Below are 16,767 nucleotides of genomic sequence, written 5' to 3' on the forward strand. Positions count from 1 at the left end.
ATTATTTTTTTTTAAAACAAAACACGCCTTCGCTCCCCTCGGTCGTAGCAAGTTCTGAGCGCAATATTTTCTGAAGCGGGATAAGGGGTTAAAACAAAGGCATCACGACTCTCTACCGGTGTACTAATGATTGTATGAAAGTAGAGCGAGCGTGCATTTTAAAATTACTTTAAATCTAGTTTGGAATGTTGAAGTATTATTTTCCGTTGTTTTATTTTTCTCTTTTTCTATATTAAGATGGAACAACTCTGCAAGTCTGCTTTAATTTTGACTTCTATAATAATTAACTAAATCAATGATTCTGTTGAATTTTAATTTTATTATTTGATTGATATGATCTACATTCAAACCGCCTATTTATTTTCATTTGATTAGATTTGATCTGTGAAGGTCCCTTTGCTTCAAAGCTAAGCAAATATATCATTTACAAACAAGTAACCAGCTTAAACTGATTTAGAATAATAAACGAATTATTCCAAAATGAACTAGCTCAAACTGGTAAAATAATAAGCGTTTTATTATAAACTGGTTTAAGCTGGCTCTTCTATAAGTGTAGCTGTTGCTGAGAATATTAGTGATAGAAAGAAAATACTTTGGCTGAAACATAGTATGCCTTTACCATCTGCAATGATGACGTCACATGCAATGACATGAAAAAAAAATACATTAATAGTCAATCGAAAGATCATATCATCAGATACGTTTTACTGCTAACCTGGTGAGGTGATAAGTTCAAGTTACTTATTGAGATAAGAATGAATGAAAACTTACCAGTACTTTTTTTTATTTTTTTTATTTTCTTAACTCGATTTAATATCACAAGTCTTATGTTTGACATATTTCATCTATGTTCTTATTGTCTTCGTTATGAAAAAATACTGGAATGATTTTCATGAAACTTAGACTTTTTAAATGAAATGTACTTTATCTCACTTATAAGACCGGAGCTGCACTTATAAACCCTTGTTTACAATCATTTATAACCAATATAAATTGAGCTCCCGTTTCAAGTATACCCTTATTAACAGAGGGGGCATAGTTTTAAGTTTTTCTCGCATTACATACCCGCGTAGAAACTTTGATTATGTTTATATTTTACCGACAGGCTCTTCAAATACACTTACAACCCGATGATGGCGATATCCTGATATTCATGCCTGGTCAAGAGGACATTGAAGTCACATGTGAGGTAAGTAGAACAAATTTTCTCTCCATAATTCTGTTAATAAAGATAGGAAATTAAATTTGGCAAAGCCATTCAAATGGTAATGTTAATCAAGTGATTAATAAAAATAAAAGTTCTATAATAGTGTAACAATTATTTAAATAATTAGTAATCTTACAATGATAATTGCGCTTATATCACAAAAAAATATATTTCCATACTAAAAAACAACAGCTTTCTGTCTTTTATAACACTCGTAGTTAACATTTTGTAAATAATTCCAGGTGCTCACCGAACGTCTGGGAGATCTCGACACAGCTCCACCGTTGACAGTCCTACCGATATACTCCCAACTTCCAGCTGACCTGCAAGCGAAGATATTTCAACGCGCTCCACCTGGACAGAGGAAGTGCATTGTCGCTACCAATATTGCTGGTATGTGCTCATAAAATTTAATATGAATAAGTATGGGAAAGTAATCTTTATTATGTTAGAAACTAAGTATTAAATATAAAATAATTGCTTCCAGAAACGTCTCTTACCGTTGACGGTATTATGTACGTCATCGATTGTGGCTATTGTAAGTTAAAAGTGTACAATCCCAGAATCGGTATGGACGCCTTGCAGGTAAGGAATACGTTCATTTTTACATTTTACTAATTTTTAACAACCCCGTTGGCTTATCTTATAGATCTCGGTTGAAATCCTGAACCAGGCTACTCTTTTAAGGGATCCGTACCTCTAAGTGAAAAAGCACTTCAGTTCACTTCGTTATTCGTATTTACGTCTGTCTGTCTGTCCGTCAAAACAATTTTCTTACGAATGCGAAGAAGTTTTTTAAAATTAATACCAAATATATTAGACTTGCGATCCCTTGGAGCTGTAAAAAATTAAACTTCTAAGACTACGCGATCGAAAGATGTGGCCGACTATATCGCGCTCCCACTCCCGGGTATTCCCCTCTGACCTAGAATCATGAAATTTGGCAAGAAGCAATCCTTGAAGCATATTCTTAACAAGTATAGGAAAAAATGCAAAACCCGTACATTTGTGGTTACAGCACTGTGTATTTTATGGTGGTACGGAATGCTCAGTGCGGGAGTCCGACTCGCACTTGCCTAGTTTTTTTTATTATTAAAAGCAGATGGTAAGATTGGCGATGACTCATCTAATTTCGTTACCCTTTGCCCGTAAATATTGACACCGTACGAAATAATCACCATATTTTACATAGTCAATGAAACGTCAATCAAAATCATCAAACATTATTTTTTTGTAGATATACCCAGTTAGTCAAGCAAATGCTCGACAAAGAGCCGGTCGAGCTGGTAGAACCGGTCCAGGCAAGGCTTTCTGCCTCTACACGCAAAGGCAGTTCCAGCAGGAGTTGCTTCCAGCCACCGTTCCCGAAATACAGAGAACGAATCTGGCTAATACCGTCCTCTTGCTAAAGTCTCTCGGAGTTGAAGATCTCTTAGCATTTCACTTTATGGACCCACCCCCTCAGGTAACTTATCTTTTATATATCACTAATGTTCTGCTACGATTTTAAGTTACTTTTTGATTCCAAAGTTATGAACAAAAAAAAACTTGGAAATACAAGTAAAAAACAAAATATGATTAGAATGTATGTATAAAGATAATTGTGTTTTTCTAGGTTATTACGAAATTATAATATGATTATTATTTTGGGGTAGAGTCAGCAGTTCTCTCTTGTCGCCAAATTCCAGTATTTCAGAGTAAGCCAGTGTAATTACAGATACGAGGGGCTAGTTCTCATCTACATACTAACATAAAAACCTAACGGTTCTCCTTATTTGCGTGTCAGGACACGATCCTGAACTCCATGTACCAGCTGTGGATCCTGGGCGCGCTGGACGGCACGGGCGCGCTCACGGCGCTCGGCCGCCAGATGGCCGAGTTCCCGCTCGACCCCCCGCAGTGCCACATGCTCATTGTGTCCGCCGAGATGGGCTGCAGCGCGGAAGTGCTCATTATCGGTGAATATTCCTGCCTCACGTCCACTTGAGGCCAGACTTATTAGCGTTGGACATATTACAGTGCTCAAGTCTGTACTCAAACACAAATGTATTCTTAATCCCTCATTCTCGTAACCCGGTCGAACAGATATTCGACAGATGTGTGTGTGAACTTCGGACACTGGGCTGCTATTGAGAATTGTTTGCTAAATAAACCTAATTATCATTGTTAATGGTCGAAGCCACGCCGGCCACTAGATCAACGAAGTCGTCACTGAGACGTATCGTTACAGTGTCAATGTTGTCTGTGCCGACGGTGTTCTATCGCCCACAAGGGCGGGAGGAGGAAGCCGACTCGGTGAAGGAAAAGTTCCAAGTACCAGAATCTGATCATCTCACGCTCCTGCACTTGTATAACCAGTGGAAGTCCAACAAGTGAGTATCTTTGATCGGTGAATATTACTCATAGAGCGATAGATTCAATTTAATACTATCCATAGTTCGTGAGTGTCCATAATTTGTTTATATATATTTTTTCCTTGATGGAATCTGTATGTATCAGTGGTTTAATTTTTATTATATTCGAATGTAATGTGATAGACTGAAATGCATGCGTACGCCTCTCGCTACATTGCCTTCCCCCGCAGCTACTCGAGCTCGTGGTGCACGGAGCACTTCGTGCACGCGAAGGCGCTGCGCAAGGTGCGCGAGGTGCGCCAGCAGCTGCGCGACATCCTCACGCAGCAGCGCCTGCCGCTCGTGTCGTGCGGCACCGACTGGGACACCGTGCGCAAGTGCATCTGCTCCGGTGAGACCGCCGCTGGACCGATCTACGGTCTACTGATCTAAACTAAGCCCATTTCGTCTTAGTCTTAGGTCATTCCATTAAAACAGATTGTAATCATTAGTTTATCCTTCAAAATGACTCTATAAACATATAGTTCCTATATTCTGAAGGAATTCAGTCATGAATAGGAGACATTTACGATTGGCCGCTTTAGTGATCTTCTTTAGAAAAAAATTTATTAGCGATATGGTTCTCCAACACCTCACGAGTAGCTAAGACTTATTACGTCCTCGGTGGATTGCGTTTGGTAAAAAAAATCTTCTTCGACAATTTCTCTTACTAGACCCGTCTTGATCTGGAAAGGGTCTATTCTGCTTTCGGGACCACACGACTTAGTATCGCTGGTGATAATTTACAAATCGTTTCAGCGTATTTCCAACAAGCCGCTCGTCTGAAGGGTATCGGCGAGTACGTCAACTGCAGAACGGGCATGCCCTGCCATCTGCACCCCACTTCGGCGCTCTTCGGCCTCGGAAACTCCCCGGACTACGTGGTGTACCACGAGCTTATGATGACCACGAAGGAGTACATGCACTGCGTAACCGCGGTGGACGGTCGTTGGCTCGCAGAGCTCGGACCCATGTTCTTCTCTGTCAAGGAGACTGGCAAGTGAGTATATATGATCTAGTAATCCGAGAATATGTTCAATTTTTCGTTTTAAATATTTATTTACAAAAATAAATAAAGTTTGTCGCTCTGTTAAAGTTGATCATTAAATTAGTGACTGAATGAAAAATACGCCTTGGCATTTCCAAGGTGTATTTTTATGCTATGGAAACTTTTTTAATTTCAATTCAAATTAATAAATTGTTACTTCTGCTAAATTTCATTGCTCGAATCGGAAATATTTACACTGTTTGTTCACTGCAACATTTTTGATGCCCTAAGCCCTTAACATCCTTCCCTGATATAAAACGAAGCTGATGTTTCGATGCAACAGTGCCTGTTCCCAAAGGCACTAGTCTTGCCAAATTAATAGATATACTAGCTCCCTCACCCGCGTGTGAATTGCAGGTGTTAGATACATTGTTGGATCAAAAGTAACCTATGCTATTCTACTGGACTAGACTATAATTGATCTCTGAGCCAATCCGTTCAAACGTTCTGGAATGATTGAGTAACAAATCCATTCATCCACACACAATATTCCATTCGATTGATTGTTCACGTCATCAAGGTCAAATCGTGACAAGCGCAAAGAAGCAGCGGTACATCTGCAACGTATGGAGGAAGAAATGAAGCAAGCTGAATTGAAAATGGCGGAAGAAAAGAAGAAGAAAGAACAAGAAGTTCCCGTCAAGCAGGAGATCGCCACGCCCGGACTCAGCACGCCTCGTCGGACTCCGCATCGGCTCGGATTGTAACGCAATTCGTGATATTTTTAATCAATTTTCGTAGTAATTATTAAGAATCAATCGCAGTAGTATTTTATTAATTTTCCATTATTTATATTACAGTGAGAACTATTTTCCATTAAAAAAATTTTGACTGACAAAATCAGTTTTAAAAGAATTATTTGACTATGAAACTATTAATATTGTGCGACGTAGATTCTACTGAGAAGAATCAGCAAGAGACTCATTATGGTAGCTTACACTCTAGGAATACGCCATATTTATTTATGTTTCAAATTTAATAATTGTTCTGTTGATATGTTATAAATGCCTGCTGAATTTTACTATAGAAACATTACATTGGACAGGAAAAATTAATTGCAAAAACTGAAAGTCAATTAATCCTACTATAATCCCATTTTTTTTATGGAACAGTTTAGCGAACGAGCATATGGGCCATCTGATGGTAAGTGATCACCACCGCCCATAGACAATGGCGCTGTAAGAAATATTAACCATTCCTCACATCGCCAATGCGCCACCAACCTTGGGAACTAAGATGTTATGTTCCTTGAGCCAGTGTAACTCAGTATGGACTGAGTACTATTGTTTAGCTTTAGAATATCTGATCACTGGGTGGTACCTACCCAGACGGGCTTGCACAAAGCCCTACCACCAAGTAAATCCCAAAAAAATCACGGCCTCTAAGTCTGAGCTCGGGCTTTTGTAGAATAAAAAGTTTCAATATTATAAAACATTTGAATACTTCAACATAATTCACTATACAATTTGAGTACCCTCAGTTAACAGTTTAACCCTATGTTGCCAGTCAAAAATATTTTTTTCGGTTATGACATCGAACTGTAATTTTAATAATGTAGAAATATACTTTACAAAAGTACAATCTAGAAAAATATTGAAGTAATGATGTAATAATTTTAAGTTACATGATGTATAAGATATTGTTTCGAATAAAATATATTTTTATAAGCCTTATCTTTTTCTTAAAATATTTCCTTGTGGTTCCTTTAATAGTGATTTAAAAAATTCTTAGTTTCATAACTTTTATTTTGTGATAATAATGGTTGCCTCATTATTATCACTGTTATTAGTTATTTTTAATTGTTAATTCACTATTTACGCAATTATTATGACATTTAGACATAGACAAGTTTTCTACTTTTTAATGATTTGACAAATTACTTACCGATATGACCGATTTCGATAACTGCAGCCATCTCTCATCAGACAGTAGCCAACATCACGAGTGTGTGGACCAACACACGTGCACTCAGAATTCGATTTGACGACAATCCGAAACCGGAGAGAGTTCAGGCGTAGTTCAGAACCAGCTGTTTCAGATACTTTTCGAGGCACGGGAAACTTGTTATTAAAAATGTGTTGAAAACAATTTAAAATCTTTTTACTGGCCCGACCGAAGCTTTACATCAGTAGTTCCCAAACTTATTTTTCTCGTGGACCACTTTCAAAATTTTACTGGTTTCGGTGGAGTGCTGCTACATTTCTACCACATTCTTAAAGTCGCCAAAAAATAAAAATTGTGTCGCTTCTGAGTTCTGTCCCTATATTCCGATAGGTAAAATAAAAACGAAAAATGGTACATTTTATAACAATTTATTTATTTTTTAATAGAATTACAAGAAAAATAATAAGGTAATATAGGTTTAGGTCATAATTTTAATTAATGGAATGTCAGCAAACGATCAATTGGCTTGGTTGGTTGGAACGGTTGGCTTTATTTTTGTGAGCAATAACCGAAAATCCATTGCTCAAAACTTTGTTGCATAATAGGCACATGGGCAATTGTTTTTCTGCCTCTGATGGAACAAAACCATATTTCAAATAATCGACACTATATTGTCAACATTTTTTCTTTGCTGTTTCGTCAGTTACCTTATCTGTAAAAAAAATGTTTTAGTAACCAAGTTTTTTTCTGAATATAGGTATCACACCGCAGCCTTTGTCAGCACGCGGAAATAGAATTACGGCTTGTAAAGGGACCAACTAATAAACCGCTAAGACAAATAAAGACGTTTTCACAAAACGGTATCAATTTTAAAGTACCTAATTTACCACTAATTTTTAATAGTACAAATAAAAATTGGTGTACTCAGTATCGAATACTGATCATATTTGTGTAGGAAAAATTAAAAGTCGGAATCCCAAAATTGTCCATAAAAACGATAACTAACATTTCATCAAATCAATGAGTTCACGCGCTCCGCGTATTTCCGTATTTTTTGTCTGCGGCTTCTTTGTTAAAACGTGACAAAATGGCATCGAGGCTCAAGCCCCGCCCTTTTCCCGTCGCCCGCGCACCGCTCGCTCTTTCCGAAAAGGAATAGTTTTGATAAAATAGTTACTTCAAAATAAATTTAAAATGATTGTGAAATTACTGTTTTATAAAATTAGTAGTTATTTGCAATAAAAATTACAAAATTAATTGCTCTGCAATATTGCTTAACGGGCCTATTTAGAGAGGTAGTGCTTCTCTCGTGAAAAAACAATTGAATATAACGTGCTGTGTTTGTCTTCAAATCGAAAGAGGACAATTAAAATATCTGTAAGTTACTAAGTTACCTATCTATACAAGCAGTTGTGATCAACCGACTAGTACACGTAAACAAAATACTTAAGTACTATAACAAAAAAAGGTAGGTACTTACTTTTCTCCGGCACTAGCAAACACTGATATAAATTTTCTCAAACCTTTTTTTCGAAATTCCGGAAACAAATAAATGAGTTTGCCTTTGGCATCAAGTATTTATAGTGGTGATCAAGTTCTTGTCTGGACAAGCATTAAGCATTGTCGGGCGGATAGCGCTTTACAAGTCTGTACACGAAATTGTACGTAATATCGAATACGCAATTTGGACAAGTAACAGTCGCTTATTAAAATATTATCTGCTTAGTTAGGTACTTAAAACAATGTAGGTAGGTCCTTATAAAACTATGCTTACATTTTTGCTCTTTGCTATCAAAAGCAGATAAATTTTCGTGGACCCACATTAACATCTTATGGACCCCCATTTTTTATTCACGCCTACGTAGACCCCCATCAAGTCTCCCGTGGACCCCTGGGGGCCACCTGGACCACTTTGGGAATCACTGCTTTACATGGTGGTACAGCTTTGGGCAAGCTCATCTGAATAGATAATATCCACTCATCAATGTTCTGGCGCAAAACAGTAATATTTAGTATTGTTGTGTTCCGGTTTGAAGGCTGATTAAGCTAGTGCAACATACATCTTAGTCCCCATGGTTGGTTGATTACGATTACCATGGAAACGATGTTCCACTGACGATGTAAGGGATTTAATAAGGTTACAACACCAGTGTTTTTAAGTATCACTTATTTTCAGATCACCCAACCGCCTAACTATTCTCTGCTTAAACTTAGTGTGTAACTAGACTTGAGCCTAGGAGATCTGCAGACTTCATTCACTTTTGAGCATGAAATGGAATTACAGACACAAATTGAAAATGTGTTTGTTTGGATTTGAGCTCACGTCTTCGGTTAATGTCTAATTATAAAATTGTCCACATGCTCTATTTAGAGATATAGAACTTTAGTTTTAATTTGTAAATATGGCATGGGTCGTTATTAAGTCCCATATTCGAAATTCAAAGAGTTGGATTGATCAAGACTTCTTATGAGAAAATAATGACCGGCAAACAGATCTGCAGAAATCAAGTAAGAAGCAAATATACGTAAATAATTAATCTGAATAAAAGGCCATAACTTCTTATAATTATTCTTGATATCCAAAAGCTTGTAAAAAATACGTCAGCTTTAAATGAAACTTTAATAAATTGTATTTCTACGGGAAACTATGTAAGGGATTAAATATAAAAACTTTTTGAACAATTGTTTATTTAATAATAATTAATTACAAACTTTCTAATCTAGGTACGCTGGAAGCCATAGGGCAGTTGCAAATCTAGAATTCTGAGCACAGACTAAATATTTTCACTAAGAATGAAGACGCCATTTTTAATTTTTGCTAAATTTGTCCTATCCAGTATAATATTTTAAAAATAATTTTCTGTAAAAATATATATTCATTTTATGTGGCATCACCTTTCTTTGGAATTTACTAATAAATAAGGCTTTATTAGGTAATCAAATTTGCAATAGAACGTCGCTAGTTAATTCAAAGTTTCTATGATTTTCTTTGACTTATCGATAACTAGGACTTACTTAGGGCGGACATTTATTATTTACATAGGATTCTTACTTCTAATATCATTACAACGATTTTTTTATAAATCGGAATATAGTTTTGATTCTAAATTATAATATTCCCATAGATTAATCAAAAGCGCACGGTAGTGTTCTGTTCCAAGTTCTAAAGCAATGACCAAACTTGTATTTTTTTTCAATTGTTAATGATACTAAAAATAATGATAAAACTATATAAAATTAATGAAGAATTAGTTCTTTAATTCTATGGCTATGAATCTAAGGATATGAGTCGATTATAATCACAAATCTCAAATTTAAATTCAACATATTTTTGGCAGTAAATCAAATATAATCACAATCAAAATAGGGAAATCGTTACAGTAAATCGCAATCGATATATCACTAAATATATTTCAATATTCAATTTTCATGAATAAAATCCGCCTTCGTAAGAGTTACTGAAACAATATATAATGAGATCTAATGACTAATATAAACATTACATTGCATACACTAAGTCTAAAATGTAAAGTAACATGTTTACTCAAAAATATCAAAAACATCCAAAAACATCTCACGTCAACATATTGTGTAACGTTTATTTATACAAAGTTAATATTACTACCTTATTTAATTTGACATTGATTATATTTTTACAGATTTATTTCACATATATAAAGCGATAATAACAGATAATGATTCTTTAAAAATAGTAAAATAGTTTAACAACTAATGTATCGATAGAAATTATTATTAAAATACCAAATATAGGTGCGAGTAAGATAATTATAATACAAAATCCTTAACCATATAATCCAATTTTTTTTTGTTTGAATTATTTAACACGGATTAAGGATCTACATTACACCATTTTCAATAAAAGACCCAAATTTTAATATATATTGAAATATACGTCTATAACACCAAAAAAGAGGTTTTATTTCCAGATAAAAATCTTTGGAAAAACAATATCTGATGCTGGTGATAAATAATAACTATTAACGGGTGCTAGATTTTTAGACAATTTATAATAAAATCAAATATAATTGTGTATAGTGTACTGTTGTCTCATAGCCATGCAGTATTTTTTATTTAAACTTTTTTTGGCTAAGGATTAAGCAAAAACGGTTTCATTTTTTATTTGACAATTAATTCAAACCAATAGAGGTATGTTTAACTTAACTTTAACTTTGTTTTACTGAAACTACTGAAATAAACAATTTAAGAAAAAATAAAATATATCAATCAGTTTAAAAATAATTTTAATCACAAAAACATCCTTTAATGGGATAAAAAACAATTAATATACAATAGAAAGAAAAATAAAACTGTCACAAAAAATGGAAAATGTAAAACTAAATTCGTTTTATATATAAGAAGAAATAATAAAATATTTAATGTAACAAATCAAAGAAATAAATTTAACAAATATAACTAAATTTCGTAAATGTATACAGAATGAGTTAGAAGTATGAAAAGGTAAATAATAAGAAATATACGTTATTTAAAAAATAAATAAATATTAATAACATTTATTTTTAACGATTTTTTTAATAAACGCGTATTTCAGGGCACATCCATAGCACCTTGCCAGCACCTCTGCATACTTCATACTCTTGTATATGCAAGGTATAATCTTGTATAATGCACTCATGGTGGAGTCGTACCATCCTTTAACGTATCCCACCTTTAAGACTACCGAATGAAATAATTTTACTAATCCAATATTTTCTAAAGCTTATACTTATTTCCCTTCTAATTTCATCTAACGACACTTTTTAAATTATTATTGCAAATATTTTCTTTTAGCCTGCCAGTGCTAAAATGCTAAAGTGAGAATAGTTTTTTACGCCTTTCAGGCATCAATATTTTCTATCGTTGTCATCGTACTACAGTCAGTTTTTATCGACAGTTATATATAATTATTATTACATATCAACACTAATCATAAGTTGACACGGACAACATTATGAAACTACCATCTTATTCATATTTTTTATTGTAAGTTTAACTTTTTAAGAAGATATTTTAAAGTTAAACATTTGAGTTTCCTCCTGTGTATCCGGATAGATACTTAACTCGGAAATAAGATTATTAAAATATTTGCTAAAGATAGACCATCTCGTGGAGATCATCTATTATACAATGGTCGTGACAAAGTTAATAAAATGATATATTGCGAAGTTTAATGATGTGTGTGTTGTTTATACTATTTAATTATTTATACAATTTTATATAAAGCGAATGTAATGCCAAATAAATTCCTCAAAGTTTTTTTTTTTGTATCGATGGGAAGACTATTTGAGAAAGTAGGCACAAAAATTTCACTTCTACGATTCATTCGTACTTCTGAAGCTCGTATCGCTTCATGACCAGAAAAGTCATGCGACAATTAAAGGTCATCTAAAAAATATTGGCCTACCTTCGCAAATTGTAAATCAACACTTCGAAGCAACATTAAGTCCATGTTTCTCTATGTACCTCTGACGTGCTTCGGCTATCATTTGAGCCTTCTTCTCTTGGAAACTCATCTGACGCTCCTTCGCCGACTTGGAGAATACGCCAGTGGGAGCGGGGCTCACGTACTTGGGAGGAGCCTGCGACGTGCTCGGCTGGGGCTCCACCGCGGGCTCCGGTATCGGCGTGTAAGGTGTGATACCTTCCAGGAAATTCGTGATAGTCACGTCGACACTACGTGTTTTTTCTAAAAAAAAGAAATATCACCTCGTGAAGTCAAATGATAACGAAAATATCACTCATCACAACTTTACCACGATTAATAGTCGAAATAAAGAAACTAGTTCCATACTTAATTTGACTCGGAAGTCATATTAAAATCGTGAAGTTAATTGAAAAACATCAGAGCAAACCGTCGAGTACCGTAGATAGTAGACGCTTCGTATACATGTTTCGATGTCAAGTTCGTTAAGTTTCGGGCGAACTGGGTTGGATTTAAGCGTGCGGCACCCGTCGAGTACGGTCTCCGAGCACTCACCCAGGTCGCGCACGATGTCGGCGAGCGGCACGCGCGGCAGCACCTCCTGCACGCGGCGCGCGGCGGGCGGCGGCGCGCGGCGCGCGGCGGGCGGCGCGCGGCGGGCGCGCGACACCTCGCACAGCGACCACGGCGTCGCCTCCACCTGCACGGGACGCGACGTTACACGAGGATTCCTCATCACCATTCGCTTGGACGTTGACTCACTCACTTTTATTTGGGTTAAGTTCTCTCCTGTATACCATTACTTGCGCTCTAGACTACCGCGTTGGTTCTGAACCAAGATATTACGCCGGTTTCGAATACCAGATCGGGCCACTAAAAAGTTATTAAGTTTTCTATCGAAAAATTCTCAGTAGCTGCCCGGAGTCTGGAAGTCGGAAGTGTGTACACCCCGTGCCCCAGAAAGCACGTTAGTCCTGCGTCCGAACTCTTACCAGACTTGTCGGATTTGCGGTCCCATCGCATAATGCGTGAGGGAATAGATTGCACCTATATTTGCGCACCCATTAGCACTGCGTAGTTGTCTGGTCCCACTTGAGATTGGCCACCGTTGCCGGAATCGGTCATATCATCACTTACTCTCTTTTCGCCCATATCGTCAAAAAACAGACCAACAATATTTTTATCGCTTGTTTTATGCATCAATATTTATATCTAATACCAATTAAAGAAATGTAAACGTTTTTGCTGCATTCGATAATTCCCAAAAATTATACATTACCATATGCAAAATTTTAAACGAAATATTATAATAAATCCATCATGAAGACGTTTATAAACTTCACTATAATAGGGTACGCATTTGGCACAACTAACAATGATATTGAATTAAATAATCATCATTTCCAAACCTGCAAAGCATCAGCAATGGCCTGCCTCATTCGATCGACGAATTCTTGATCGTTATCATCTTTCCTGTCCAGTGCTGGCAAGGCCCTCAGGGTGTAAACAGAACACGGAGTCCATAGGAACCATAACGCGTCCCACCAGGGGAACACATCTATCTTGTCGTTTGGACGATGGACCGTCACATTTGTGAAAGGACGTTCAACCGCTGAAATTTATTATTAAAGTCCACTCACTGCATGTAAAAATAATTTGGTTTTAGTTGTTAATTTTTCTTAATACATAACAGTTCATACTGTATTCGTATCATAGCCGATTAATGGCTAGTTTTTATGAATCGAAACATATAACTTATAATAAACAGGGAGCAAAATAAACATATTTTTCAATAAGCAATACTTAATATAATTATGTCGTAAAGTATTTTTTAAATAATTATCATATAATTTTTAATTATAACTTTTAATTGATTTTGTTTAACAATTTATTATTACCTTATAACTATTTATTATAACGCATTTATCCAACACATACAATGAATAATATATCTTACTTATTGCAATTGGTTGAACTCTATTGCCAATAGGGAACGACCAATCATTGAATTTGAGCAGGCCTTTCCCGTTTGTCGGGCCACCCTCTGGTTGTAGTAATACTGGTTTACTTGGACTCTCTGTGAAGTGCTGTCTAAAAATATAAAGAAACACAATGGCAAAATGTATTTCAAATATTTAAATATATTTCAAATATTATAACAGAACTTGGGCTTTGCACTACTGTGCGCCTTGATAGTAGAAAAAATATATGTAATGGTGTCAAGAATATATGATCTTTATAAAATTTCATACTTTCTCACAAATTGAGCAGCATTCTTAATACCCAGGGTTGATGCAAAAAATGGTGGAACCTTCCATTTTCTTAGCTGTAACAAAGAAAAGAACAAAATTGAGAAATATAAAAAATTGGATTTGAGTTTATTATCATAATAATCACATTCATAAATACAAAATAACCAATTAACATCATCTTTTATAATTGTTTCATAACATGCATTGATTACTTATCAGACAAAGTAACTTTTTATCACATTTTTTTTATTATTTCATAACTGTTAATGCTTGTAATTATACATTAACTGTAATGGTACTTAAGACTTCTGCTTTTACACAAATATTAAAAAATAATGATTTCCAACATTTAACATAAATTTAAAAAATGAACATTACCAAGTTACAGAAGCAACTCAATTTTAACGTTTATCCTCAGCATCAAAAGCTGTGCAAACACTAACAGAAAATTGTACCTTAATGGGTATCACAAGGGGATCTCAACAAGCAAATGAGTAATATTTTTATGCAAAATGTTATTATAGTAAGTTCATGGATCATAGCAAATATTCATTATAAATAATTATTTATATTGATAAAAAAAAGAACCCCTGAGTTTTTTTAGCCACTTTTATATTTGGAAAAAAACAGCTTTTGTTAAACTACAAAAAAAGTATGTTTATTTTTTAAGCCCTGATGAGTAAGTATAAACTGACAGGATGAATCTTTATGAATATGTTCTATTTAGCCTGACCCATAAACTATTCACAGCTGACATAACTTGTTAAATTGACAAACTGAGTTCACCAATGTCATTTTACAATGTCAAATTCAGTTTGATTGAACCTTGACCAAAATTCAATTTGAAAAAATATCAATAGTAATTTACAAACAGAATATTAATTGAACAATACTTAGTGAGTACTAAAACTTATACAAAAGTGTTATTCAACATCGAAAATTCCTTGACCAACTGAAATTATATACATTTGTATTCAATACGACAAATAGATTTTAATTTTATTCAAATTTAAATAATCACCTTTTTTATTAAATATATGTTTTTTTATTGCTACTCAGAGCATAAGTCAATTAATCTTCTTCAATAATTAATCATATAAAACCTTTCAGTTACAACTGTTTTTGTTTTATACACAAAATGTTTTGAAGAATCTAAATCTTTAGAATATAATATGAATTTTTAACCTTAGTCTTAGCATATTACAAGACTGCTGATATAAAAAAAAAATTACACTGAATACCTACACTTATAGTGCCAAGGGTATGAGCAGCTGCTAATGAATCTAAGCACGAGACATAGTTGGCCACCAGCACACTACAACGTGGATCTTTGTTGCCCTTTACTTTGACATAAACACCTGAAATAGATACAACCTTTATATATATTTTTTTTTCTCTTTGAATTAGCAAAGGAATAACAAGTCTACTTAATAGCCTTGTCTGTTAATAATTGCATTAAGAAATTTGTTTCTTTTTTTTTGTCAAGCAGTTATTCTTACATATGAACTACTTATTTGTCTGCTCTTATTATGTTTTTAGTTATAAGTGAAAACTTTACTGGTATATATGGTAATTTTTGTGTTATAGCTTTAAGAATGACTTGTACTGTTTGTTTCCCTAATAAAGTAAAATAAAAAAATAAATAAAAATAAAATTTTTAGTAAGTATTTACTGTGTATATACTATTAAAACTATTTTTAAAATTATGTTAAATTAGAATGTGCAGTGAGTAACTATCGTACAGAAGATTGTTTAAAAAAATCTATTCTTAAAATTTACTCACCAAACGTCCAGCACGCCAGTGTAGATAATAACTGTCTTACAGCAGATTTATTGGGCAGTATAATTGCTGCAATCCATAGTATTAACGCCAAAACTATTCTAAATGCCATCAGCACCAAACCAAGGGGTAAATATAAAAGGAACTGTAGGACATTATCACCACTAAACCTGAAAACAACACACTTTTGGTACAAGAGTTGAAATAAATCAAGTGAAATATAAATAAATCTTGACAAAGTAAACTTTCCCTTGCAATAAACACAGTAGAATTATACCTTTCGTCGTTAGTGAGTTTATCCACTGTTAGCGCCATCGTCTTATGTGCGCTTGGTGATAGTATTTATAATTAAAATGAATCTTGGATTTATTACTAGATTATGGGATACTTAATTGAGAATTTTTACAAGGAAATCGTAATATTATACGAATACGACACCAGTCACAGACTACCAAATATATGCAGTTAAGGTGACATAAGTCAAAAAAATTGACAGTAAATATAAATATTTGCTATCTGTATATAGTAAATATGCTATTTTCACGAAGATGTAACAAGGCGTAATTTCATTTTATTAATTTTTACTATGTTTTATAATATTCTACAAGTTTAATTATTGAATTGAAGTAAATTTTCATTTTATAATTATTGTTACTTTCATCTTAATTTTTTTTATATTAGTCAAAATGTTGCTCTCATAATCATGTTGTCGTTCTCATGAATAGATAGGTATTCATAATTTACTTTTACGTAATTCACATTT

The 16,767-nt window shown here is 34.3% G+C and overlaps 2 protein-coding genes across 2 annotated transcripts in view; one reads left to right on the forward strand and one right to left on the reverse strand.

Moving 5' to 3' along the window:
- The window catches only part of LOC113393722 (pre-mRNA-splicing factor ATP-dependent RNA helicase PRP16), a 112,140-nt gene extending 105,825 nt beyond the window's left edge, over window positions 1-6,315 (forward strand). The window contains exons 13-21 of the mRNA XM_064217385.1: window positions 1,106-1,189; window positions 1,450-1,600; window positions 1,695-1,792; window positions 2,445-2,672; window positions 2,994-3,165; window positions 3,438-3,579; window positions 3,792-3,952; window positions 4,360-4,600; window positions 5,169-6,315. Of these exons, the coding sequence (XP_064073455.1) occupies window positions 1,106-1,189; window positions 1,450-1,600; window positions 1,695-1,792; window positions 2,445-2,672; window positions 2,994-3,165; window positions 3,438-3,579; window positions 3,792-3,952; window positions 4,360-4,600; window positions 5,169-5,355 (1,464 nt within the window). The 3' untranslated portion in view covers window positions 5,356-6,315. The remainder of the gene's footprint in view (window positions 1-1,105; window positions 1,190-1,449; window positions 1,601-1,694; window positions 1,793-2,444; window positions 2,673-2,993; window positions 3,166-3,437; window positions 3,580-3,791; window positions 3,953-4,359; window positions 4,601-5,168) is intronic.
- A 2,885-nt stretch (window positions 6,316-9,200) lies between these two features.
- LOC113393723 (lipid droplet-regulating VLDL assembly factor AUP1-like) lies at window positions 9,201-16,470 on the reverse strand. The gene is made up of 8 exons (XM_064217291.1): window positions 16,282-16,470; window positions 16,008-16,174; window positions 15,470-15,582; window positions 14,225-14,298; window positions 13,930-14,063; window positions 13,382-13,584; window positions 12,528-12,672; window positions 9,201-12,236 (listed from the first exon to the last, which is right to left on the reverse strand). Exons 1-8 carry the CDS (start codon window positions 16,317-16,319, stop codon window positions 11,971-11,973), a joined length of 1,140 nt encoding a protein of 379 aa, XP_064073361.1. The 5' UTR covers window positions 16,320-16,470; the 3' UTR covers window positions 9,201-11,970.
- Between the last annotated feature and the right edge of the window lie 297 nt (window positions 16,471-16,767).

Source organism: Vanessa tameamea, chromosome 16 (assembly GCF_037043105.1).
Source record: "Vanessa tameamea isolate UH-Manoa-2023 chromosome 16, ilVanTame1 primary haplotype, whole genome shotgun sequence".
NCBI classification, from domain to species: Eukaryota; Metazoa; Arthropoda; class Insecta; order Lepidoptera; family Nymphalidae; genus Vanessa; species Vanessa tameamea.

Coding starts and splice junctions, on each gene's coding strand:
- LOC113393723 (XM_064217291.1), bottom strand. CDS start 16,319: ATGGCGCTAACAGTGGATAAACTCACTAACGACGAAAG. Junction 15,583..16,007: donor ACTGGCGTGCTGGACGTTTG/GTGAGTAAATTT, acceptor TATCTATTTCAG/GTGTTTATGTCAAAGTAAAG. Junction 14,064..14,224: donor GCTGCTCAATTTGTGAGAAA/GTATGAAATTTT, acceptor TTATATTTTTAG/ACAGCACTTCACAGAGAGTC.